Source organism: Emydura macquarii, unplaced genomic scaffold (genome assembly GCF_026122565.2).
Source record: "Emydura macquarii macquarii isolate MOO-44397 ecotype Brisbane River unplaced genomic scaffold, CSIRO-AGI_Emac_v2 contig_499, whole genome shotgun sequence".
NCBI classification, from domain to species: domain Eukaryota; kingdom Metazoa; phylum Chordata; order Testudines; family Chelidae; genus Emydura; species Emydura macquarii.
Genome location: NW_027130636.1, coordinates 3,133,432 through 3,160,062, shown reverse-complemented (window position 1 = coordinate 3,160,062; position 26,631 = coordinate 3,133,432). Strand labels below are relative to the sequence as shown.

At 43.0% G+C, this 26,631-nt stretch overlaps 1 protein-coding gene across 1 annotated transcript; it reads left to right on the top strand.

Moving 5' to 3' along the window:
* Positions 1-26,224, top strand: PTTG1IP (PTTG1 interacting protein). Its single transcript, XM_067538743.1, has 7 exons — positions 1-206; positions 9,045-9,097; positions 15,765-15,873; positions 19,237-19,342; positions 19,467-19,532; positions 21,757-21,803; positions 25,174-26,224. The coding sequence occupies exons 1-7, from the start codon at positions 104-106 to the stop codon at positions 25,218-25,220; spliced, it is 531 nt and encodes a 176-aa protein (XP_067394844.1). The 5' UTR covers positions 1-103; the 3' UTR covers positions 25,221-26,224.
* Positions 26,225-26,631: the final 407 nt, after the last annotated feature.

The following is a 26,631-nucleotide window of genomic DNA, read 5'->3' as shown; positions in this document are numbered from 1 at the left end:
AAGGGGAGGAGCCGGAGGCCCCACCTAGTGCCGGGACGGGTGAGGAGCGAGCGCTGAGCGCAGGCCGGGCCGTGCGGCGGGCTGGGACTCGGGGAGCCCCGCGATGGCTCCGGGCAGCGGGATCCTTCTCTGCGCCCCCCTGGCGCTGCTGCTACTGCTCACGATGGCCCCGGACAGCGCCTCCCCGACTGCCGCGTCCCAGGGAGGTGAGAGACCCCGGCCCCTCGCCACAGCCTGCCGGTGCCCTCCCCTCCCTACCCCGCCCTCGCCGTGCCCCGGACAGAGCCCCGCTGTCTTGCCCCCCTCCCCGTGCCCCGCACAGCCCCCGCTGCCTCGCCCCCACCCTGTGCCCCGCACAGTCCCCCCGCTGCCTCCCCCTCCCCGTGCCCCGCACAGCCCCCCGCTGTCCTGCCTACACACTTTTCAGGGGCTCTAATCTCCATCCACCGATCCCCACCCTTCCCCTCGCTCCTGTCGCTGTCGTGGGTGCACCCCAGATCCCTGCGATTGCTGTTGTTGACAATTCAAGTTAGCTAACTCCAGACAACCTCTAGTGGAGATAAGGCAGTTCATGGTTTTCCCTCGAGTTAGCGGGTGGGGTTAAAGACGGGGCACACACCCTAGGTTTGACCTCGATTTGCTTACTTGTTTGAACCCCACAAACTTCAGGAGTTCTTGTGTAGGCTTTTCCCTACTGTCTGCTAACACAAAGGGAGAACACACCTCTTACTCACAGCGAAGACAAGGCCTTGCAATAGTCTGTCTCAGTATTCAGTCTTCCAAGCACCCGTTACAGCCCTGCCTTATCACAGATCGAAATATGCTTCAGCGACATCATTAAAACGTGGTTAGGCAGCATTTTACGGATGACATCTTTTTTGGGAGTAGATCCCCATAGTGGTAGACGCGTTAGTGTCAGTCTCTCAACTTCTGGGAGAGGTACATTGAGACGTTGCTATGGTGAATCTAAAATAACTCTGAAGAATGTAGCTATACATAGACTATGTTTTCTGATAGTGCTTGCCTTGTTTGTGGCCCCTCTTGTCTACCTCCCTTTCCTGGTGTACAGGTCTCTGCTGGGGTGGAGGTGGGGGACGGGGACACCAGCTTCTGCCTCCGTATTCGTTGTTTCCAGCTGCTATCTGAACTTAGAGATAGCATGCAGATGCACTCAGTGTCCACCAACATACACTCACTCCGTGTATCACACTTCCTCCCCACCCACTCACACACTTCTGTGGGCTTTGTGTTCAGCACTGTCAGTGTGGCTGATAGAGAAGTTGAAAAGCAGCTGTCAGTCTAGTGGGGTGCCCAGGGAATGATGGGATTCAGAAACCTTCATCATGTGATGCTGTGCCTGCCCCATCAGGGATTGCAAACCCTTCCCAAAACACCCTGCGTGCTGTTGCACAGTGGGATAGCTAACCATAGTGTACTGCTCCCTGGTAGTGTGAATGCACTTCACTGGGAGTATAGTAAGAATTGCAACAGCAGTTTAATTACAGCAGTGGCTGTATGCTGGCATAACTTGTTTTGACAAAATTCTGTAGTGTAGACAAGGCCTTAGTAATGCTGCAATGAAACTTCACTGTGTTTTCAACTTAATTGAGTCTGTCAATTTAAAATTTAAGCTTCATTAATTGTCTTGGCATTTGGTTTTTTTTCCTGCTGTGCAAATGCTTGTTAGCAGGACACCAATTTAAAATCACACCTCTGTGAAAACTTGTTTACTTGCTAGTGCTACAAGCACACCTAACATGACTAAGGAAAGAGCTTAGAGAAGACAGTACTCTGAAACTGATCATATACATCCTGTTCCTTCTGTGTAAGTCTTTCAGCACTAGAAATGATCATAAAACCACAAAAATTAGCAGGGCACCTGAAGGTGGTGCCTGAAATTACTTCTCCTTAAAACTGGCTAGATTTTAAGTTGCTGGTGTCCCTTTAATTGAAAATATACTACTCACCCATATGCACATCTCTTGGAAAAGGTGAAAACTTCATTATTCTTTGAATTGCAATAAGTTCATGATGTAGGCGGTTTTGAGTTTGTCTACTGATAGAACTTCACAATGTTCTGTAACTGTAGTTTTGTCACTGCTTTCAGCGAAGAGATGTCAGTTACTGAATTTTGTGAATTGGTGGGTGAGTAACAAACAAATTGCAATTGTTGTATTGCAATGTATTTTGTTAGTTTTGATAACTAGTTTATAATTTTCCACTGTATTTATAAGATTGTATCTCTGAAACCCTATGACATTTTAGGAATAGCTGATTGCTATAGAAGGGGCTCCTATTTAAATCTTTGAGAGGTGACTTGTTCATATGTGGAAGACCACAGTTCTATTTTAACCTCCTGAAGATCCAGAGAAGTTTCGACAGGCTACCTGATTTCTCTGCCAGAGTGTGGTATTGCAAATACAGCAAGCCAAGGTAATTAAGAGGTGTGGAATGGAATGTCTCTCTCAAACATGACGGATGGTGAGAAATATTTGAGGTTGAAAGTATTATTTTTCACTTGATGTAACTGACTTCATCCCCAGGCGGTATTTCTGCCCTCTTCCTAGTTAACAGATTTCAAAATCTTAGGGTGGAGGTTTTGGGTCTTCTAATTGGAATTTCACAAACTGTAAAAGGTGGCTATCCAAAAAGTTCTGTATTCCTTGGACATACTTTACAATTACAGACCAACAAGGCAACTTCCCCAAACCAGAGAATAGGAGAGGGTTGCCAGAAGATGGATTTTGAAGTGTGCCCTGAAATCATGTGACTTGGGACTAAAATGAGGAATGAATTTAAAGATTTACAGCCCATCACAGAAAACACTCCCATACTGTCCAACAGTTCCCTCTTTTCTTGAGGGGGCTCCAACTCAAGTGCTTCGATTAACTGCAACTGCCATAATGTGGCACAAGGAGAAAGATATCTGAAATAGGAAGATTGCAAGCCATTTAAGACTGTTGGTCAAAACCAACCCCTTCAATTCACTCAAGCCAACTTGCAGCCAGTGTAAGTCATGAAGCATTGGTGTCGTGTTCACCGTGAGAAACTTCTTCAATAAGCAAGCTGCCATCTTTGCTGCAAGTTTCCGTTTGTGAGTTAAAGGCATCCCCATGTAGAGTGCATTTCAGAAGTCTAATCCTGAGGTTACAAAGGCATAGGTCATAGCAGAAAGAGTGAATCGAGAAGAAAAAGTATCAACTTCTTGGCCAGTGCCTGACTGACCACCCCCACCCTTGTTTGCATCTGTTCACGTGACTGTTGCTATATGATCACCAAAGAGTAGGTGGTGATCTAGCAGTACTCCCAGATTCATAGTTTCTAAGGCCAGAGGGGACCACAGTGATCCTCTGATCTGACCTCTGCATAGCCTCATAGGAAAGGCCATAGGACTTCCCTGAAAAAGATCTTGTTTGAACTAAAGCAGATCTTTTATTTAAAAAAAAAAAAAAAAAAATCCAATCCAATCTTGATTTTAAAATTTCCATTGATGGAGAATCCACCGCAAAGTTGTTTCACTGGTTAATTACCCTCACTGTTAGACTGGAAATAAGGTGTAAATATTTGACTTCATTTTCAACTTCCAGCCATTGGATTTTGTTATACTTTTGTCTGATAAATTGAAGAGCCCAATATCAAATTTGTGTTTCCCATATAGGTACTTGCAGACTGTGATCAAATCGCTCCTTAACCGTCTCTTTGTTAGACTCAAGGAGCTCAATCTATTTAGCTCAGGGGTTCTCAAACTGGGGGTTGGGACCCCTCAAGGATTCATGAAGTTATTAGAGGGGCGGTCGTGAGCTGTCAGCCTCATGCATGGCTGACAGCCAGAGCCCGCCAGAGCTGGATAGCCAAAGAGTAGCAGCTGCTGGCTGGATGCTCTGAAAGCAGTGTCACCCCTAGCAGCAGTGCAGAAGTAAGGGTGGCACGGCAGGAAGGGGGTCGTCACTTTTTTGGGGCATCATCACAGCCTGAAATATTTTCAAAGGGAGTCCCAGAAAAAAAAAATTGAGATTTCCTGATTTAGCTTATCTCTAGAAGTGAAGTTTACTAATCCTTTAATTTCTTGTAGCTCTTCTCTGAACTTTTTCCAATATATCAACATCTTTCTTTAATTGTTGGCACCAGAACTGGACACACTATTCCCACAGCAGTTACACCAGTGCCAAATACAGAGGTAAAATAACCTCTTCTTACTTCACCCGAGATTCCCCTGTTTGAACATCCGAGGATCTCATTAGCTGTTTTGGCCCTGGGTGCTCATGTTCAGCAGATTATTCACTATGACCTCCCAGAGTCTTTTTCAGAGTCACTGCTTCCCAGCGTTTCTTCTGTAGGAGAAGAGAGTAGGATGGCAGCAAATTTTCTAATAGCATTCTACCCTGCTTTATGCCACAGGCTGACTTTTCTTCATCAACAAAGTGAAATAATAACAAAGAACCTGGCCCTGCACCCTGCATTTAATAGTTACACAAGGTGGAGGAACAGAAGCAGAAGATGGCGGCTTGGAGGTGTATGAGGAGGTAGCATCAATAGTAAACATTCTAGGCCCATCTCATGGCTTCAGTGAATGCCGGGCCAAGGATTGCAGTGGCTGTTTCCAATTAGCCTGTGAGGAATGTCATTTTCACAGGCCTGTCCTTAGCACTCATTAAAGGTTTACCTAGGCTAGGTGTGAAAGGAGGTGCTTTCAAAACATGAAGAACTGAACTGGATAATACAAATGCTTGAGAGTTGGCACTTCTGAATCCTTCTTGGCTGTCAGACATCACTTTTGGCATGCACAAGGCTCCACCATCTCTGTCTATCCTGGGCTGCTATTTGTATGTTAAGTTTTCTCTCTTAGTAGTGTTAGAAAGGATTCCATCTGTCGGCCCCTTCTGCATGTTCCTCCAGCTACCCGGTAGCTTGCTTGTCATGGCAAATGCTCTGTTTGTCGTTCCAGTGAGATTAATAGCACGAGAGGGAGTTTGCAGCTTGGAGCCATTGTTTCAAGCTCCCTGCAGTCTCAGATATGTAGCTCTACATTGGCTAATATTTGGCTTTACATTTGAAAATTTTTCTTTGCTACTTTTACTTTGAATTGAAAATTTTGCTACTTTACTACTTTGCTACTTCTTTGCTACTTTATTGTAAATGAAAGCTAAAACTCTGTCTTTCTGCACAATCAGAATAAGTCATCTGGGTCATGTAAATTCATCAGGTGGGCTGGATCTCACCTACACACATTACGTTTGACTCCCCTGCTCTAGATCATTGCTGCAGATTCCTCTTGGGAAAATATTTTTGTTAAAAATACTCTTTGTGACAGAGTATTGTCTCAATTTGACAACGTTAAGTGAGTGGTTTAAACCTGTCTGCCCCAAATATCGATCGCTGTAAATTTGTATTGATATCCATGTTTTATAATCTGTTTTATTAGTATCTGATTACTTGCACATTAACACTTATAGTAGGGTAAACACACTTATTACAAGAATCAGACACCTAGAGTATATCTACACTGCAATAAAAAACTCATGGCACCAAGTCTGAGCCCAGGTAGCTGGCTGGGTTGTGGGGCTAAAAATAGCAAGGTCGGCATTCAGGATTGGGCTGGAACCTGGGCTCTGAGGCCCACTCCTTCTTAGAGTCTCGGAGCCCGATCTTCAGCCCAAGCCTGAATGTCTACACTGAAATTTTATTGCAAACCCTCCCCTCTCCCCCAGGTCAGCTGACCTGGGCCAGCTGTGGCTATAACAATTGACTCACATGGTATGAATTTAATGTGACCTTGCTTCCTGATGCTGTTGCCCAGCTACTTCCCACCTGCCATTCCATCTCTGCAGGGCTGACCATGCCTCTGTCTTCCCTTTTTCTGAGGTTTGTCTGTCAATGCGTGCTGATGAATTACAATTCCTCTAACCTCAAACTGAGAAAAGTCTTATTTTCAGAAGAAGGCAGTCATGAGTCTTTCACCTTATAGGTTGGAAGAGTGATGCCTTTCTCATGAGTGAATCCAGTGTGTTTTATGGATGTTCTGAGTGAAAGGCTCTTGCCACAAGCGTCTGTACACTGGCTTCTTAATTCTCTGTGCTACCGAAAGTATATCTTTATAGACATAAGAGGAAGTCACACTCTAGATACATAAACATGCATAATTAACCTTTGCTAGAGTAGTTACTGCCACTCCATGATATTGAGGAGTTGGTATCCTTTAGGAGGTGGTTTGCAGGGCAATTACGAGAGACAGTGAGTGAGTGTGTGTGGGGGGGGGAGGAGGAAGTGTTCATATAACATGCTAAGTGGGACAAAGAAGAGGCTAATTATCTAGATACTTGGCACTTGTTTACACATGGAGTTATTCAGGAGTAGCTGTTCCTGAATGACTCCTGTGTAGACAAGCTCTTTAAGGGCTCTTTAGAGCAGGATGTGAAAGGGAGGCTGGGAGGGCACACTTCCTCTTTGTAGTCCAGCTGGAGATTGGGGAAGTGGAGACTTGGGAACCAGACAGGCCCACAAATGAGGAGCTGAGAAAAATGGTATATTAAGTGTGCTTGAATATCCTGCTTACCAGAGACTCTATAACTCAAGCCTAATTGACAGGAAGCCATGTTGAGCTTCTCACAACCAATGGACAGAGCAAAAGTGGATTTATACCATTTTTGCACTCCTGGATTTTGGGAGCTGCCCAGGACTGGTCCAGCCCCAAAGAAAGCTTGAGCAGCTCCAGGGGTGATTCTGACTTACACTCTGGCCACAGCAGTTCCCAAGGAACAACTTTCTGTAACACCTTTCTGTGGTCTGTTCATGGGATCCTACTGTGGATCCTAATCTCTCGTAAATGGAAGTTCAATCCAACTGAGCTGGACTTCATCTGGGTAAAGCTGCTTACTTGTTGTCACACTGAGGAAATGGACCTGTGGCTCTCAGGGAGACTGAAAAAGTAGGATATGCGTTGTTGTGTTTAAGTTAAGGCATGGAAAAGTCTGTTCCTCGAGTGCAAATGGGGGGTGGAATGGGAGGGGCAGACGGCCAGCCTAAAGGTCCAAGGAGTCTGTAACGTGGTCTGACAACTTTTCACCTTTTCAGAGTCCTACATCCACGTGACTTGTTTTTATAAGAACAAATTAACTCGCTTGTTAAAAGAGAGCACCTATTGCTCAGCCCACTAATGGTAACATTTGTAAGGGATGATATAATTCTGACTGAACAAAGTGAAATGTTTAACATTGTTTAAAAAAAAATCAAGTTCTGAATACTTGTTCAGAACTCTATGTATAAAGAAAAAAAGTTAATTTGATCTAGAGTGAGCATTTGTTGCAAGACAACCAAAATGATGTGTAAACACAGCAAACATGGTTTTAATGTCTGGGCTATTTCTCTTCTTCCTCCTTTTGGATTTAAATGGCATTTTGAAATTTAGGTGTATGGATATTTTGTATACCAAAACTGTTCATCTTTGAACTGGTGATATTTTAAAAACTGGTACCGTTGGACTTTCATTGCTTTTGGCATGTCACTGCATGCTTTTTCATGTTTATGATGTGATGGAAGGATTTGAAGTATAAACTTGTCCATAAGCTTCTGAAAGATGTATTGAAGAAAAATCAGTGTTTCAAAGATGCATCCCATAAATTAAAATCTGCATACATAGCATGTTTAAGCTTCCAAAAGATGACAAAAACATATAAACCTTTTTAAACTACCTAAAACCATTAAAGTATTGTACCAATAAAGTGTACAAGCCCTTCTGTTCAGGGACAATATACCCTGAATGTATAATAGCCAAGAAACAACCAATGCTATCTCCATATTTTCACCTTAGTTATGTTTTTTTTTATCCTTTATAGGTTGATAGATAAAATTCATTTCTTAGATAGCAGAGCATGTTTACAGTGAACAAGGCTTAAGATAAAAGAAGGGTGTAGTGAAGGTCAGAAACAATGATTGGTTGCAGTTTGAAGGATTTTGCATGCTTGGATTTGAAGAAAAGTTAAAAATTACAACTAGTATTTTTGAACCTTCTGCTGGTGGTAACCCACGTACTAGGAGGACAGGTTTGACCAGCTCAGTTGTCCTATTTTTCATCCAGAGGGTCACTACCAACAGGAAGCTGAGCAAAATGGTGGAGTTCTTTTTAAAGCTTTTATTTAATTGCAAATCTGAGAATTGGGACCTGGCATAATTTACTTCCCCAACAATTAAGTAATAAACCATTAACTGAAAACATTGGACTAAATCGGTGTTAGCTTGCATGTTTTCACAGTTAAATGTTAGACTGCGTAGTTTCTGAGTCTGCACGGAAGAGACTTCGTAACAAGTTTGTAGTAATAACTGTCTTGCGTGTCTCCCAACTGTCTTTATTCTGGAACCTATGAAAGCCCTTGAGATCCTGGGATAAAAGTCCCTGTTGAAATGCAGAGTGCTCTGCCATTAAAAGCATTATGTTAATGGCAAGAGAATTTCAACAACATACAATAAGTATGTGGAAAGAAGCCTCTATAAATAAATTTTGTGTACACAAATAGAGTGAGAATATACCGATGGTATGGTGCTTCTTCCCCAGTTTTCTGAGACAAAGCACTGGTGCACAGTGAGTAGGGAAAGAAGTTGTTGCACTTGACAGTATAGTAATTAGTCAAGCAAAAATGTCTGGTAAGGCATTTCTGAGTTTTTTTAGAAATGGTATGTTGTACAGCCTGGCATGTTGCTTGTGTGGACCCATCTTTATCCTCTTCAAAGTAGTATTGTGAGTTGTTGAACATTGCTAGCGGTGGACAGTAGTATGTGGTGGTGTCTCCTTGATGACTTGAAAGAGATTATATTTGCTCTTGAAATGTCAGTCTTATGTGCATTTAGTTTGGAAGATGATTCTGTCAACCCTCTTGTTCTTTACCTTTAAACTGGCTTATGATTGGTAGGTGGAAATCACGTTAAAAAAAGTTGTTTTTAAACTTGTTTTTTAAAAAAAAAGGCGAGGGGAGGGTTGAAGAATTACGTTTAAAACATTAGCAACTTATTTGGAAACTAAATACTGATGTGGCTCTTTTTCCTTTCCACAGCTTGTCACCAATACACAAACAAAACTTGTGAAGAGTGCATGAAAAATGTGACCGTAAGTAGTAAATAAACAAAATCTACCACTTTTTTTAAGTGAACTTGATGTGTCAACCTGCCAAAGGTTCAGAGTTTTGCTAAGCATCTTTTTAAAAAAAAAAAAAAAAAAAAAAAAAAAAAAAAGTCTTGGTGTTTGGAAGTGGTGAGCAGCCACTACGCCAGCTGACTTCAGCACTTGGGGTAGTTTGGTTTGGTTTTCAAAAGTTGAATTGGAACCTTTTCCTACAGAACCTTGCCTTCACCTCCGGGCTGTGATGATCTCTGCCACATGCCTCATTGGGATGAACTGCTTCTGCCTTCCAGTATTTTTGGGGACTGCTTGGAGAACTGCTTTTCCTTTGGCACTGTTTGGGTGCTGGCTAAACTGCCCCGCTTCTCCAGGGGGCTGAGTGTTGTGGTCTATTCTCTCAATCCAATCTGAGGATATGCTGGAAATAAGAGCATTTTTGTACTCTAGCACTCCTAGACCCAAATGTAATTAGATGAGGGTAGGGGAAATTATCCAACACCTCCGTTTTGAAGGTTTGGCTTTAAAGGTAGGAAGAGGCCAAACTTTTGGCTCTTTAATTCAGTATTTATAGTATAGAGGTAGTCTTATTGATGCAAAATTTGCAAGGTTATGGAAGGCCTAAGAATGACACTGGGCCTTGACGACCTCCACCTGGAATGCCTTCTAATGACATTGTGGGGTGTTCTGTCTAACTGCTTACTGTCAGGGATCTGACTTTAAATTGACTTTCAGAGAAACTCAAAGTTAACATGTCTCCTGAATTTGTACCTGCTCATCAGATGAAGGAGGCTGTTGGTACAGATAGATGAAATGTAGTGGCTCTAAGGCTAGGGGAAACTATACCTTTATACAGGTATGAAGGTATCCCTTGTATCAGTCAGTTCTGAGCTGCAGATTCAGGGTTGTAACATTCCCGAACTGCGGAAAAGTCAGAAACTGAGAGATCCTCGAGTGTTCTAGGAAATGAAACGCTAAACGCAAAAACAGTCTGGTTGCTTTTGGGGATCTGCCCCTGGCTTTTGTGTATGGCAGACCATTCTAAGCCCCACCTCTGGATTAGGGAGATTTACTGAACCTACTCTGCCATCCTGTGGTTTCCACTTCTGAAGAATATAATGTCATATGATAAATGTAAATCCTTTACCACCTTCCGGGAGGAGTTGTGCTTCCTTTATGAACAGTTAGGATCTGTCTACACTGCAGTCAGGAGGCGTGATTACAGCACCTATAGGTGTACCCACCCTAGCTTTCATCAGGCTAGCTCACTACAAAATAGCAGTGAAGGCTCAGCGGCGTAGGCTAGCCACCCAGATGTGTATCCAAGGTCACAGGCAGACTTGGGGTCAGGCAACTAGCCCAAGCCACCAGTCATGCTGCCATGACGTCACTGCTATTTTTAGCAAGCTAGCTCGATTGAAGCTAGGTTAAATATGCCTACATGTGCTATAATTGTATCTCCCAGTTGCACTATAGAGAGACCCAAAGAGGTCACTAAAAAAGCAATGAAAAGACTTATGGGTCAGTTGTTTCTCAGACTCTGCCTAATAAACTGCATCTAACTCAGCTTCTGAGGTGAGCATTGTGGGAAATCAATCTCAAAACACTATATCCCAAGAGGCTTGGAATAACACTGGACATAATAATGCTGACACTTGCACAGCATAAAAGAATAACTAAAATCAGCTCATTTAGATTACAGTGGAAATCACTTGCAAAGGAATTGGCTCTAGACTGCTTCTTGACAATCCAGTTAACTGCTTGAAAAATGCACTCTGCTGCCACAGTCCAGCCCTGATTCAGTGCTATGATCAATTCCCTACCCTAATTATATCTCTGGTGGGGCAAGAAAGGTTAATTTTATCTGGAGTGAGTGAGGCGAGTAATCCTAACCTGCATCTCTGTGCGGGAGTATTTCCTGATTTTAGTAATCAAATCTTTGATAAGCTCCTCCTTAAATTCCTCATGTGATACATTTCTCATGACAGCCTCAGATCAGATGATAGTCTTGTGAGTACTCAAGTCTTTAACTGTTTTGCCCTTTGTTCTAGGATCGTAAGACTGAACATGAACACATAGTTTACTATCTTGAACAAAGTTATTTTTTTCTCTACAAGGAGGAATTATGACAGCATTGTACAACTGGCAATCTGCTATGTGAGTTGATACCAGATGGTGCCCAGAATTTACTAACTGGGTGTTTTGGAACAACGGCTGGGTTAGATTTGATAGGTGGTCGGCAGGACAGACTTGATTCCCGTATCTTCAGTTTTCCTATCAGACAATATAAATAAGAACATAAGAGCACCCATTCAAGGTCAGACCAATGGTCCATCTAGCCCAGTATCCTGTCTTCCGACAGTGGCCAATGTCAGGCGCTTCAGAGAGAATGAATAGAACAGGGAATCATTGAGTGATCCATTCCGTTGGCCATTCCCAGCCTCTGGCAAACAGCAATCCCTGCCCATCTGACTAATAGCTATTAATGGACCTATCCTCCATGAACTTATCTAGTTTTTTTTTTTTAACCCTGTTATAGTCTTGGCCTTCACAACATCTTTGGCAAGGAGTTCCACAGGTTGACTGTATGTTGTATGAAGAAATTCTTACTTTTATTCATTTTAAACCTGCTGCCTATTAATTTCATTTGGTGACCCCTAGTTTTTGTGTTATGAGGAAGCATAAATAACACTTCCTTATTTACTTTCTCCACATCAGTCAAGATTTTATAGACCTCTATCATATCCACTCTTAGTCGTCTCTTTTCCAAACTGAAAAGTCCCAGTCTTATTAATCTCTCCTCATATGGAAGCTTTCTATACCCCTAATCATTTTAGTTGCCCTTTTCTGTACCTTTTCCAATTCCAATACATCTTTTTTGATATGGGGAGAGTAGATCTGCACGCAGTATTCAAGTTGTGGGTGTACCATGGCTTTATAAAGAGGCAATATGACATTTTCTGTCTTATTTTCTATCCCTTTCCTAATGATTTCCCAACATTGTTAGCTTTTTTGCCTGCTGCTGCACATTGAGGGGATGTTTTCAGAGAACTTTTCACAATGATTTCTTGAGTGGTAATAGCTAATTTAGACCCCATCATTTTCTATGTATAGTTGGGATTATGTTTTCTGATGTGCATTACTTTGCATTTGTCAACATTGAATTTCATCAGCCATTTTATTGCCCAGTCACCCAGTTTTGTGAGATCCCTTTGGAACTCTTCACAGTCTGCTTTGGACTTAACTATCTTGGGTAGTTTTGTATCATCTGCAAATTTTGCCACCTCACCGTTTACCCCTTTTTCTAGATCATTTATGAATATGCTGAACAGTACTGGTCCCAGTACAGACCCTTGGGGGACACTGCTATTTACCTCTCTCCATTCTGAAAACTGACCATTTATTCCTATTCTTTCTTTCCTATCTTCTAACCAGTTACTGATCCAGAAGAGGATTTTCCTTCTTCTCTCATGACTGCTTACATTGCTTAAAAGCCTTTGGTGAGGGACCTCGTCAAAGGCTTTCTGAAAATCGAAGTATACTATATCCACTGGATCACCCTTGTCCACATGTTTGTTGACCCACTCAAAGAATTCTAGTAGATTGGTGAGACACGATTTCCCTTTACAAAAACCATGTTGACTCTTCTCCAACAAATCATATTCATCTATGTGTCTGATAATTCTGTTCTTTACTATGGATTCAACTAGTTTGCCTGGGACTGAAGTTAGGCTTACCAGTCTGTAATTGCCGGGATTGCGTCTGGAGTCTTTTTAAAAATTGTCATCACATTAGCTATCCTCCAGTCATCTGGTACAGAAGCTGATCTAAATGATACCTCACATACCACAGTTCTGGGTATAGTTTTGGGTGGAAATGGTCTAGGTACTAGGCTGAATGGGAGCTTAGGAAACTTCTCAAACCTTGGTTTTAACATCAACAAACTTGTTCAGGTTCCAGTTGTAGGGCTAAATTCTACCCTGGGTTAAAGGTTTAACTGAACTGGTTCTAAAAAATGTTCTGTCAGCCAGATCCTTATCTACACTGCAGCTCCAAATGGCTTTGAAACTGTCCTCTTAGGCCTGGTCTACACTGTCAAAAAGATGGAACTCCGTGATGCCACTTCTAGTCACTCCTGTGAGCAGAGGGACCCGGGAAAGGAGGGCAGTTCTTCCCATTGAGTCCCAGGGAATGGTGGACAGACTCTCACATCCCCTTCCCTCCCCAAAGCATCTGGAGCACCTGTAAAACACCATCTACCAGCATAACCACATTAGCTCAGAGTAAATCCTATAGTTGTCTTAGCTGATACACTAGCGCCACCATAGGTCAGAACCGACACAGCGGTGTGGCTCATTTGGTCTTTCCTGCACTATACATTTTAAAAACCCAGCACCCTTAGGTCCTCAGCAAACAAAAAAGGCAAGTTCCTTTGCCAAAGAGCTTGTCTAAATACAAGACCGGATGCAACAAGGGATGTAAAAACCTACACGTTTAAACGGTAATCAGCTGTTTAAACCTTTTAAACAGCTGATTTCTGTTTTAAACTTGGGGAGAGCAGCAGCTGGGCTCGACTCCCTCTTACTTGCTGTGAGGCACGGAGCCCAGTACAGCTCCCCCCCGCACATGCAGAATGAGGGGGGGACCCACAGCTGGGCTCAACTCCCAATGATCGAGAGCAGCCCAGCTCCTCCTCCCCCACCCCCAGCTCTGCACGTTTGGCAGATAAGTGCCAGCTGCGGGGGTGAGGGAGGGGTATGGCAGAGCCATGAGCACCAGAAAGTCCCCGGGGCACAGGCGGAGGAACGTAGCATGTCTTCCCCACCCCCCGGAGGTACAGAGCCCCGCCTTCCCTGGGCAGCAGGGGGTGGCACCATCTGGTGGGAGTCGGGGACCCTTCTGCCCTGTGCGGGGGGCCATAAGAGACCCACCGTATGCCATTGCCGTGAGCAAGAGCTGCCCAGCTACAGCTCTGCACTCAGTGAGAGAGCCTCAGCTAGGCAGCTCTCGCTTGGCAGTGAGGAGCTGAACTCAGCACAGCCCCCCTCCCGCCCCAACGTATTTAACCATTCTAAAAATAGAACATTTAAACAGATCCTTTATTAACGAATTCTTACATCCCTAGATGCAACAATGGTGGGTAAAGGATGCCGGGGAAGGGAGGAAGTAGGTTACACTAAGAGCACACAGTTACTCTAGCTATGTGCACATCTTGCTTAACAGAATCCCCCCAAGCTGTGGATAAATAAGGAGGACTTAGTCATTGAGTTTAAGGCTGGAAGGGACCATCAGATCATTTAGACTGACCTCATGTATAGCACAGGCCACTGCTATCACTCAGCACTTGCACACTAAACCCAACAGCAAAATTAAGCCCAAGTATTGCATCCCATTACTTAATCTCCAGGTTTCCGAATGCACTGCTGTGTGCTCTTTCTGTTTGCTGTACCATGACTGCTCTGTCCTGTGCTCCTGTTTCATCTTGTTTGGAGCTACTACAGCTGCTGTAATCCTGAGCATATGGCTCCTAGTTTCTGAGGTACAATGTGAGCATTTAAGGCCTCTTTTTGTCCATTTAAAAAAAACAACTTGTAAATCTTCCACTTTGCGTCAGCATCTCCAACGGCAACTCCCACAAACTTCTGCTTCAAAGAGCAGTGCCAGGAGCTGTAGAGGAACTTCAAGAACTATTGCCCACTAATCCTGTGATAGCTGAGGGGGAGTACTGTATGTTAAAACACTGAATCCGGTCAAAGAATGATTAGCTAGGGTAGACACTAACCTTTCACATTTCACTGGTTCTGGAACAGTCATTGAATGCTTTCCTCATGAAACTGGTCAGCCTTGTAGTCCAGAAAGCCTTCACATGTCCTGTCTACTGCTGACTGTGATTATTTGCTTTCTAAGGTTTCTAATGATAACGTTCAGCCTAGGCTCCATGGAGGATTCTTTGCAACAACCTTATGTTTGGTATGAGAATATCAGCAGCTCGCTTTCACTCGTATTTGCTTTGGGGAGAAAAGTACAAACGTTGCATATTAAAAGTTGACTTGCAAAACTAAGTCTTAAAGTCATGATGTAAAGCTATGCTTCCATTTGTTTAGAAAGTTTCCTCCCTTATTTCTTCAACAGCCATCATATAGGGAATGTATTTTAAGCCTTTTGTCTTACGAAAATGTACTGTAACTATTATAAACTCATAGCCATTTAGAAAGCTTGTTTCTGGACAGCCTCAGTTGAGGCACACGTTCATACCAACAAACAGCAGAATTTTCTTGAGAAACACTTTAGCAAAGTTTAAGGCACTGACATTCATGACTTGCCAACTTCTTTTCAAAAGTGCAGCAAAGTTACGGAGCTTTTGCCATGCCTCGGGAGTATGCTGTTCTATATATCCACAGCATCCCTCTAACCTAACATTCAACCATAGCAAGTCTCAGAAACCACCTTAACTATCTGTAGTCAAATACAGATTACTCTCATCAGCCATGTGCCCTTGAGTATATTGGAATATGGTAAGGCATGTCATACATTGTAGTTTGTAAACTTGCCTGGCTCGTTACAATGCTCTTAGCTTGAATAACCTTTGCTACCAAGTTGTATCATGGAACTCAAATAATCATGCACCTGCATCTCACTTGCTTTGCTTCTCTTTCAGTGTCTCTGGTGTAGCAGCAACAAGAAATGCATGGATTATCCGGTTAAAAATCTTCTCCCTCCTAGCTCTCTTTGCAAGTTGAGTTCTGCACGCTGGGGAGTCTGCTGGGGTAAGTGGATTTTACTTCAGTCATTTGTGGAAAACATAAGGTAATTTAAAATTTGTGGCATCTTATCAATTCAGCAGCCTTCACTGCATACACTGGATATAACAGAAGGAACTTTTCCCCAAGCTTCTCTAGCGTTCATGCCACTAGGTCTTAACAGAGATCCTAGCTATATCAAGAGTTCTCAAAGACCACATCTTAATGCAGAGTCTTCTGGACCATCTTCTTTTCTTCTGGCAATAGAGTAACTTGTGTGTCTAATGACCTACATAGAAAAGTAGTATTTGGAAAGCATTTTATGTTATGGTAGCTTCTTTGTGTGGTTTAGGGGCTGTAAACAAGAACAACCAGAGGGTCTCTGCAGAACATTAGGAAATACTTGCTTATACCACTGGTGGTCCACAGGCTAGAATCTGGGAACTAGATGCCATATTATCCTCTTGCATGGTGAAGAGCAGAAAAGTTATGTACAGCTAATATTGCAAGATGAATGGTGACATACCATCTATACTTACATACTTTTTAAGGCCAGAAAAGATCTTTATTATAGCACTGGTTATAAAACTCCACCTGGTGATTGCCAATTTTGGCCAGCAACTTGTGCCTGAACGAGACCATATTTCTTAAATATCCAATCATGGGTTAGTTTCCAAATGATGGAGGATTTACCACATCCTTAATCTGTTCCAGGGGCTAATTATCGTCTTTAAAAATCTGCATCTTAATTCTAGTTTGAACATGACCTGAACTGGCTCTCCTGCCAGTCTTATCTAGTGAGCCTGTACGTGGATAACCACCATACATACAGTGTAGTTGTAGTCTCTGAAGAAGAGCTCTGTGTGGCTCAAAAGCTTGTCTCTCGCCAACAGAAGTTGGTCCAATAAAAGGTATTACCTGAACCGCCGTACATGTCTGATATGGGATCCACAGCATTTCAGCTTTGTTTCTGGGAGTGCTGGCCCCTCTTCCTGTCTTTTATGCACTGGGCTGGCCTATTTAACCAAGGGATTAATGTGACACATCTGCAGGGATCTAGGAGCTGTAGAAGCTTTAAGAATGGCTTTTTCTCCCTTTTGTGTCATTGTATATGGTAGGCATCTCTTCATTACAGGTCGTAGCAGAATTCATTCTTTAAAATGAGCCTGGATAGCTGTCTAAAAGATGCTGTAGCTCGACTAGATATTATGAGTTAGATGAAGGAATGATGGGGTGAAATTCTCTGGCCTGTGCTATGCTGGTTAGACTAGATGATCATAATAGTCCTGTCTGGCCTTGAGTCTAGGAATAAAGTTCCACACATGTAGCAGTCTTGAGGAGAAAGACAAAGATGTGTTGTTGCCTCTGCATTGCCCAGTTAAGCCAAATGTGGCTGATCTAGTTTTCCTGTCTGAGTCTCTTATCTTATAAGCCGTTTTAGGAATGTTGCATAAAGAGCTATTCATTGTTACATTACATTTCCTTGAAGGAACTGAAGTGCCTTGTTAGACGTTTCTTGCTCCTTTAGAACATAGGGCTCATTTGTTGTATGATGGCTTCTGTGGTCACCCGCCAGCTTTGTGGGAGGGGACTGCCACTGTCAGAACTAAAATGCTAAGAAAGTATATGGGGAATCCTAATAAAGAAATGTACACAAAATAGTCCTAAATTCTAACTGAGCGTCCTCCAAAGGACTGTTCTCTCCCTTCTAATCACTTGCTTTAGGGACAAAACATTGTATCCCCTCCTGATTGGTACAGTTCTGTGATCTTCGGTGGTTTAGGAGTAGATGCGGCACATGATCCAATTCCATTTGCTCCTGATTGATAGAGAGAGTTCTACAGTAAAACTTCACATCATAGAGTGGAAAAACAGAGGCAAATTAACTCTTTCCTGCCTGATACAGATATGGAATCATGACCATAATATCTCAAGCATTGACTTACAGACTTTGCTAGCCCCATGAGGCAGCAGTTGCAGCTTTCACCTCCAGTTTTCCACAGCTATTGTGTGCTATTGCTGCTATGTGATGATTGTGGTAGAATAAAGGTGAGGAAATGAGGGATCAGAGCCCTTTGATAAAAAACCAGGATGTGGGCAAAGACTAGAATGGGGTGGGGAGAGACTGGCAGAAATAGGGGTGCAGAGAGATGAGAAATCCAAATTGGGAGGGGGACAAAAAGGCTTCCTTGTTTTTTGAAGTTGTTGGTTAAATTCCTATGGCTTCCAGCCCTGTTAGTTGGTGCGCAAAACTTGAAATCTGTGCCTTTTTATTTTAATTGCCCCCTCTCACTTCCTTCTTACCTCCCCAAGAGTAGGAATCTATATAGAGATGATTGCCTTCAGGAAAAAGGAGAGTGGCCCTGTTAATTGTAGTTCTGAGAAATTAAGTATGTTTCTATCGATCTCAGCTCAAGAGTTGGCAACTGTTACCAGCCACATAGAGCAGTGGTTTGCACTGACAGAGGAATCCACACGAGCTCTTTAACTTGTCCAGGAAGCTTATTATGGAAGTGGGCTTCTACCTGCAGTAATTCAATTGCGAGTCAAGGTTCCTCCATTTCTAGTCAGGTTTTCAGCAGTGTTCCCGTTGACGTGGGATTGGTCTTTAGTGAGTTATCAGGCCATTTTGGATTTGTAAGACGTTATGAACAAAAACAGTTGTAATGTTGATGATTTGTCCTCTGCTTACAGAGCTGCTAAGACACCCTACCAGTAGTGTGACTGAAATAAGACATCTTAAAAACCGCTTTATAATTTAGCTATAAATTCTCATTTTCAAATCTGTGCTACTGCAATTTTTCGAGTGGATTACAGCAAAATCAATGACTTTGACATCAGGTTATATTTAAATTGCTCCAGCCTGCAAGCATACCAACGAGTTACTACTAGCTGGTAACTATTTTCACAGGAACCATTGTCTGCCATCTCGGAACACATCAGTGTCCTTGCCTGTGGTTGATACTAGCAGTAATATCTAGTAACTAAAGTGTACAGTTAAGCTAGGATTGCCAATGTTGGTTGGATGTATTCCTGGAGGTTTCATCACATGACATAATCTTTAATTAAAGGTTAATCTTTTAATTCCTGGAAGGTTGGCAACCTTAAATTATGCATCAGCTAATTGTATAACACCCCTGTACTTTGGTAACCTTTCTGCTTTGGGTGACTGTAGTTCACTGTAATATCTGCACTGCTTTCTACAGGAGAAAACAAACATTTTTTTAAACAAATGGGTCAGGCTAAAATTTCTGGCTTTTAAAAGCAACTAAACTTCCAGAAAATAATGGCTTCTGTCTCATAACTCAATGTCCTCAAGATTGTAATTCTCATTTTCTTAACATATTTATAAGTACAAAAACATATTAAAGTTTTGTTTGACTCTTTCAGTGAACTTTGAGACCTTGATCATCACAATGTCTGTGGTAGGAGGAGTGATCCTTGTTGCTCTTTGCATCTGCTGCTACTGCTGTTGCAGGAAAAAGAAGAGCAAAAAGCAAGTATCTGAAAGCCTAATCCCTACTGTAATTTTCTATAAGTGCTGTACAAAATTTAACCAGATGCCAAAACCCTGGTGAGTGGTGATGGTTGCTTATGACAGTCTCTATTATTCCTGCCAGGCCAGACAAAGAGGATGAAAAAGCTGTCAGAGAGCGGGAACAGAGGAGAGTACGGCAAGAGGAGAGGTGAGTACCCTGTGTGAGGAAATTGGGTGGGCAAGGCAGAAAGGGATCATCTTCTGCTTCAAGTAACTTTCTGTAAACAGATCAGCACATCTGTCTGGATATTGGAGAAATGGGATGCAATAGTTCAGTCTTGCTCAAACTGTAAAATATTAATCTACTGTATACTTGCCAGTCTCCTAATAGCATGGGGTAGTTGTTGGTAATTTCAGTGTACCATCATGTACACAGTCCTAGATATTCACATCCATACTCTTATCTCAACACTCACTCTGGCCCAAGATGAGGGGCTCCTTTAGTGATAGCAGTGGGGTTACCTTAGCAACCTGAAAACCTAAAACTGCTGCTCATTGCCAGGTCTCGGAGGGACATATGACTTTACCTCCAACCAGCAGTCTGTGAAACTGGATTAAAAACCTTGCAATGTGTATTGTGTGTGTAAATTTCATTAGGGAGATCCTGTTCTTCTGGCTCGTGTAATATTATCAAGCATCTTTGGAAACTACCGTTTCCATGGGTGGCTGGTTGAGCTTGTTAAATTAAATGGATGTTAAGCTACATTATAATTAAATAAAAGTTGGGAAGATTTGAAAACATTGACTTGACATACTAACTCATTAAAACTTGAAACTGTTACTTGTCTCCTTAGGGAGACAAAGTGGGGTGAGGTAATATCTTTCACTGGATTACCATCTGTTGGTGAGAGACAATTTGAGCTTACACAGAGCTCTTCTTTGGGATCTGTGTAAGCTTTCAAGCTTGTCACTCTCACCAACAGAAGTTGATCCAGTAAAAGATATTACCTCACCCGACCTTGTCTTTCTAATTCCTGGGACCAACTGCTACAATATCCTGGGACCAATGGCTACAACAGCACTGTATACTGGATGTGATCCATCTGTGCCTAGGATAGACCACCTGAAAATGCCAAGGTCAGGCAAGGCAGACTGCAAAAGGGGAGAGCAGATTCTCCCAGCATTGGTGGGTGACACTGACATCAGACTTCACAACCAGCCACAGACAATGCTTCTGATTCCCCACACTGGTTATCAAGGAGCTAAAACAAAATATACACAGCCCCCTTTACTGCATTTCAGTCTCTGGCTCCCAATTAACCACTAGGTCCAGTAAAGAGATCAGTTATTTAAAACTCTGTGCTCTCTACCAAAAAGGTTCTCCTGACCCCAAAGGGTCAGCCACTTTTCCAAATCATTATAACTTTGGATCTTACCCAAAATATGACGCTGCCAGCCAATCCTTCAATAACTAAAACTAAACCTTTATTATAAAGGAAAGAAACAAGCTATAAGAGATATGTTAAAAGATTACAGTAATCAGATACATACAAATCATTTGAAAGTCCCTACACATTGGGTTTCCAGTAGAATTGTGGAGTTTGCAGGCTTGTATAGTTCCTCTGGTGTACATCCAGTACCTGGATGGGTCTCAGTTCTTTGATTTACAGCTTCAGTTGCAGATGAGTTGATCCAGAGGTAGGTGAAGGCTGAAGACTAAAGACAATATGGATGTGATGCAGCTGCCTTTTCTGTCCCTTTGCCATGCTGTCTGTTTGTGGAAATTTACAGAAATAAGATGGAGTCCAGGGTCACAGGAGTAAGTCCTGGTCACTCATAAGGTGTAGCCCTTTGGCTCTTTCCCTGGGCATATTGTATTTTTTGAGTTCCCTTAATGGGCCATTAAACAGCTTATTGCTGCTGCCATCCTGGCTGGGGTGTCGCCCAGAAACACAGCACAAGTTGAACTACAGACACATCAAACGTATTCATAACTTCTAGTACAGATATGACATATGCATAAACAATATCATCCTGCTTAGCAAATTATAACCTTTCTAATGGTACCTGACATGGCCTATCTCATATGAATTATTGTAATGTTGATATATTGATGTTAAATAATATTATAAATGGTCCCTCTAATCCAGCTAGCGTCACACTTGGTTCCTTTAACAGTTTTTAATGATCCATTATTTGTCTTGTAACTATTTGATAGGCTTGCTCTTTATTCTTGGGTTGCTATATTTGATGCTTTTTTCTCTCCTAAAATTCAAGCAGGTCTTTTGGGGGGCAGGGAACTACAATCTGTATGCAGACGGGTAACCGTCTAACTCTGTATATTGGCTTCAGACAATGGTACTTTGGAGGAGGAAGTATTGGAAAAGACAGATAACTTATACTTTTTTTAAATTGTCTTTATTTTTTTGTAGGAGAGCTGAGATGAAATCTCGACACGATGAAATCCGGAAAAAATATGGTAAAATTCATAAGCTCACAAGTGACTTTCAAGTGATTCTTCAAATCCATGTATTGCAGTAGAGTTTTTATGGTACCTTCTATAAACAAAACATTGACTGCATGGGAAAGACAAATCATTATCTTCCCTACCCCCAAATGATCAGTTGCACTTTGGGGAGGAACACAGCAATGGCTATAGTGTCTAATTTGTATTTGGTCTGACACCCAATACGACCTGTTTTAGTGACTGGGGAATGAGTGGGGTTGGGGGAGAATCTGCATAATAAATCATGCAGCTTAATAGTCACTAGTTGATTACATAAAACCAAAAACCTGTTTCTTTTTCATGAGCTTTCACCTTAAACCTAATGAACGCAGAAGAAAGCCACAAGCAGACTGTGAAAACTATGCAGTTACGGTGAACACTTCAGACGCAGCCCTTCCACAGCACCAGATGGGAACGCTGGTCAGCTTGTTCTTTATGTGGCTTTTTCTGCTTTCATGGGGTTTAATTGAAATCTGCCAAAACAAAGGTGAGAAGGAAGCTTTGAGATTCTGAACGGGGTGCAATAAGAATTTTTTTTAAGTGATTAAAAATAACACAAGCTTCTTACTCTTGGTAAACATTGTAAGGTGAAGGCTATAACATGTCCAGCCAATGGGCCAAACACTTTTCCTTCAAGAAGTGGCATCTTACTCCACAAAAATCTGGTAGGGTTAGATTCTCAACCTCAGGTGCAGTGGGGTTGGGGGCTGTCAGGGAGCTGGCTCTGTATGGGGGAGTTTATTCAGTGGCCATCTGTGGCCACTGTGAGGGGTGGAATGGGTTTAGCAGAGACTGGTTTGACTCCAGGCAGACTGCTCTTGTGAGTAGCAGCACACCACTGGCCCAAAGGGAGTAGGTGATGTCAGGATCTCATCGCTTTCCTTCTCTTGTGCCGTGTTTCTGTAAACCCTTATTCCGTCCTTGGAGGGGGGCCCTCACTGCTGAAGTGAGGGAAGAGATCCTGGAGTGGGGTGAAGGGAGGCAATAGGAGGGTGAGGACCAATCCGAGAGAGTGAGGTTGGGCAGCTGAGAGCGCAGCAGTCAATGGCAGCAGAGTAAACAAATATCTGGAGTCCAGGTTTCAGAGTTGCCTTCACAGCCTGATGTTTAAGCTGCTGACCTTCTGGGGTGGGGTGGGCAGGGAAAGCCACGGGTCCTGGTTGGGTCCCTCTTGATGCAGTAACAGAGAAGCAGCTGGGAGGCCTTGACTTGCCCTTACTTGTCACTGATGGTGGCTGCTGTAGCAGATAAACTCTGGATCTGAGGACTTGCACTGTCTTCTACAGGGTCCTCTCAGCTGCTGTCCCCATTCCTCTTGTGGAATGGGGGAAGAGTAGACGAGGCTGCTGGGCCCGGTGTCATTGGGGAAGGAGAGGGGCTGGAAGGCCCTGCTTTGTCCTGTACATGCCTTTAGCTATTGCCGTGAGGAAGTCATGTTTTAGTGCCATCAGTACTGTGTCCATGCTCTGGTGTGGTCCAAAGCTCTCTTACACAGCTTGCAGGGTGTAAGCAGCTCTCTCCTGTTAGTGTGGTGCTCCCTGTGCTCTGTCCCTACAAGTAGGGATGGTGGGGTAGCTGGTGCTGGCTGCTGGAGAAAGGAGCCGTGGGGGCAGAGCAGCCTGCCCTCGGCCTTTGGGAAGGGGCTGTGGTAAAGCTGGTAACACCCTTTCATAGACAGCTAGAAGGAAACAATGCAGACCTTGTGTGCAGACATTTCCTTTTCCATCTTTTGGGAAAGCGGGGTAAGGGAAATCAATTTAGCTTTCAAAATTGGGAGCAGCTTTCATGTAGCCAGCCTTCCAGAACACATTTCTCCTAATTCCAACCTCCAGCAGAAAACATCTCAAATGTTTTCATCAGCTTTATACTCAGGCTTCCAGTTGTTTTCTTAAACATCCTTCACAGAGGAAAGAGCATCTACACGAGTGACCTTTCTCTGTTTTGTTGAAGGAGAAACTTGCCACTGCTTTACACAAACACTTTAGCATGGAATTGGGTTCTGTTAACCTTGCAGGGCAGAAATATTTAAAGGCAGCTTCCTGTTATGGGTGTAAGTGCTACCATTTCAGTGTCTACCTGATTGTGCTCACAGATCAGATCACTAAACAATGGCATTTGCAGTGCTTAGAACTGAGTCCCTTTTGAAAATCAATCCTGTACAGTCACGCCCAGATCCTCAAAAGTATTTACATACCTAATATCCATTGAAATCAGTGGGAGATAGGCTTCTAATCAACTTTTTGAGAATCTAAGTCTTCTAAGCCTTGTGACAGGGTCAGACTGGCTGGCTACCGGAGAGTGCTAGAAGGCCAATATATCAGCCCTAGGATCAGTAAGTCCCTTTTCCCCTGGTAGCTGAGCAGGGGTTACTCCTAGTTAATTAACATGCCTGCAGCCAATCAAGGCCCCACCCAGGACTTGTTAAAAGCCTCCCCTCCAGAGAGAGGGTGCGGCTGGAGTTGTGGGAGCGAGGCCAGATACCAGAGTGTGAGCAGGCAAGATGCTGTCAAGAGCAGGGGGTTTAGAAGAAGGAACAGAAGGCTGGCAGAAGAGAACCCGGCAAGTACAAAGACTGGGAGAGGGAAAACCCTGCCCGAAGAGGGCAAAGGACCTTTCCCAGGCCTGGAGACCTGAGGGAAGAGACCCTGCCAGAAGGAGAAGATAGTGCCAAACCAAATGTCCAGTTCTACTATGCCCAGTGGGGCTGTCAGGGGTCAAGAGCCTCCCCTGGCAAGGAGGCCAGGAAGGGCCTGTATCCGAGCAGGGCATGGACTTTAAGTCAAGAGAGACGGGGAAGTAACCTAGGGAAGCTGGCAGCTTTCCTGAAACCACAGCGCTAGGCTGCTACTTGTAGGGTCCCTGGGTTGGGGCCTGGAGTTGAGGGTGGTACCGTCCCCTCCACCCCCAACCTCCCACCAGCTATTTACTGGCAAGAGCCTCACCAAAGAGGCAAGGGCCTAAGAGAACTAGAGACAACACTGGGAGCCAGCAGGGAGTGGCCATCTTAAAGTGGCTGCATTACCCTCACCCCACCATTAGAGGGTGGAAGAAACAATAAGAGGTGAAGCAATTCCCTTATCTGCCATGAGACTGAAGCGCTTGACCCACCAAGGTAGAGGAAGAGCTTTGTCACAGCCTTTAAAGCTGGGATGGGAAGTTGTGTACTAAATCATAAGAACACTTGCAGAAGTGACCAAAACCAGACTCTGTACTGAGTGAAAAAACGCTTGATTTATTTCTAAAATCAGAGTGCGCTCAAGTTGTGTACTCTTCTCCTCCCACCCACCTCCCTTCTTCCAATCCTGAAATATATTAGCCTGACTGGAGGTTTTTTTCTTTTCAGGTTTGTTTAAGGAAGATAACCCTTACGCCAAATTTGAAAACAACTAACTGGTCTCCTTAGAACTATGAAGCAACACCCAGGTTCCTCTGACTTTGCTGACTGGAGCTTTACAGCAGAGGCTTAAAGACTTTGCGTTCCAACCACCAAAAAAATCAAATTACTGAGACGTCACTATAGCCTTAAATTGCCAAAAAGATTGTCATATGCTTTAGTAGAAAGCTTTGTGCTAACTTGGGACAGAGCCTGCTGTAATCCCAATGAGCTATTACGAGCAGCGAGACTGAACCAGAAAGAACAAACCTAACCTTACCTCAAGACATTCAAACACGGCTCAAAAGACTGTGCAGCATTGTCTGGGAGTCCATTTTAAATCTTTGCTATTTCTGTTGTCTGACTTGCCAGAGGCCTTTGTGGCAATAGTTCTGTGTCTCTGACTGTAAGTAACTTGGCAAAATATTATTCCACTGTTTGGGGTTTTTTTGTTTTGTTTTTTTTTTAAACCACAAAACCTGGTTTGCTAATTCACTCAAAATCAGGGTAATACAATGGTTGCAAAGAACAGCTCTCTGAACCAGTCTTCCTCTCCTGCTCTCTTCATTCCTTATTCACCAAATAAAGCTTTAAATCTGAGGGCAGGGCAAGGCTGTTTTTTTGGTCCTACATGAGAGAGCAGCAACCCAGAGTATCAGGATAAATGAACAAAAAAAAGACTTCTTAGTCAGATCATCAAGGCCTTAACTGTGTCACTTGAAGTGCCTGTACAGTTCTGTGTGTGTTACTCAGCATTTCTTTCGACTTGCGCAAGTTTTTGTATTGTGGGGAAGGGAGTTGAGTTAGTTTTATTTGCACTTATTGAGTAGATGCTCATTCTCCTTTCTGAATTCATTTTGTCTAGATGGCTTTTACTTAAATGTCTATCCTACCTCTGCTCTGTGCCTTTCTGTAACTTCCCCTTTAATGATAAATGTAATTCAAGACTGATTTTTGTAACAATTTAAGATTTAGATGTAATACTAGTACTTTGATCAATTAGATAAAATTATAAATAGACTGTAAAGCCTCAGCAATACTTATTTGATTGCTCTTTAAGCCTGATTGATTTACTTTTGCTTCAACCCAAAGTATAATTTGTTTTCAGCAGTGTGTTGACAAATCCATACTGTGGCTGACGCAATGTATAATCTCTAATAGAATGTTCTAATGTTTAGAAGCATGAGAAGGCTTTCATACAGAAGGCGCAACCGTGAAGCCTTTCGTTTGAGCTACAATGTGGCCTGTGCTCTACATTTGATACAATCTACTGTCCTTGCAGGAGTACGTGCAGTAGCCAGTTTTTTGAGTAGTTCTGCATTGTCCTAGGTGTTGTAGTCTGGAATGTTGCCCAGCATGTAAGGGCATGAGCCAAGTAGCTATGCAGAGTTTTTAATCTGTGTGTTGACAGTGCTGTAGAAAAGTGGA

Coding starts and splice junctions, on each gene's coding strand:
- PTTG1IP (XM_067538743.1), top strand. CDS start 104: ATGGCTCCGGGCAGCGGGATCCTTCTCTGCGCCCCCCTGGCGCTGCTG. Junction 9,098..15,764: donor AGTGCATGAAAAATGTGACC/GTAAGTAGTAAA, acceptor CTTCTCTTTCAG/TGTCTCTGGTGTAGCAGCAA. Junction 19,533..21,756: donor AGAGTACGGCAAGAGGAGAG/GTGAGTACCCTG, acceptor ATTTTTTTGTAG/GAGAGCTGAGATGAAATCTC.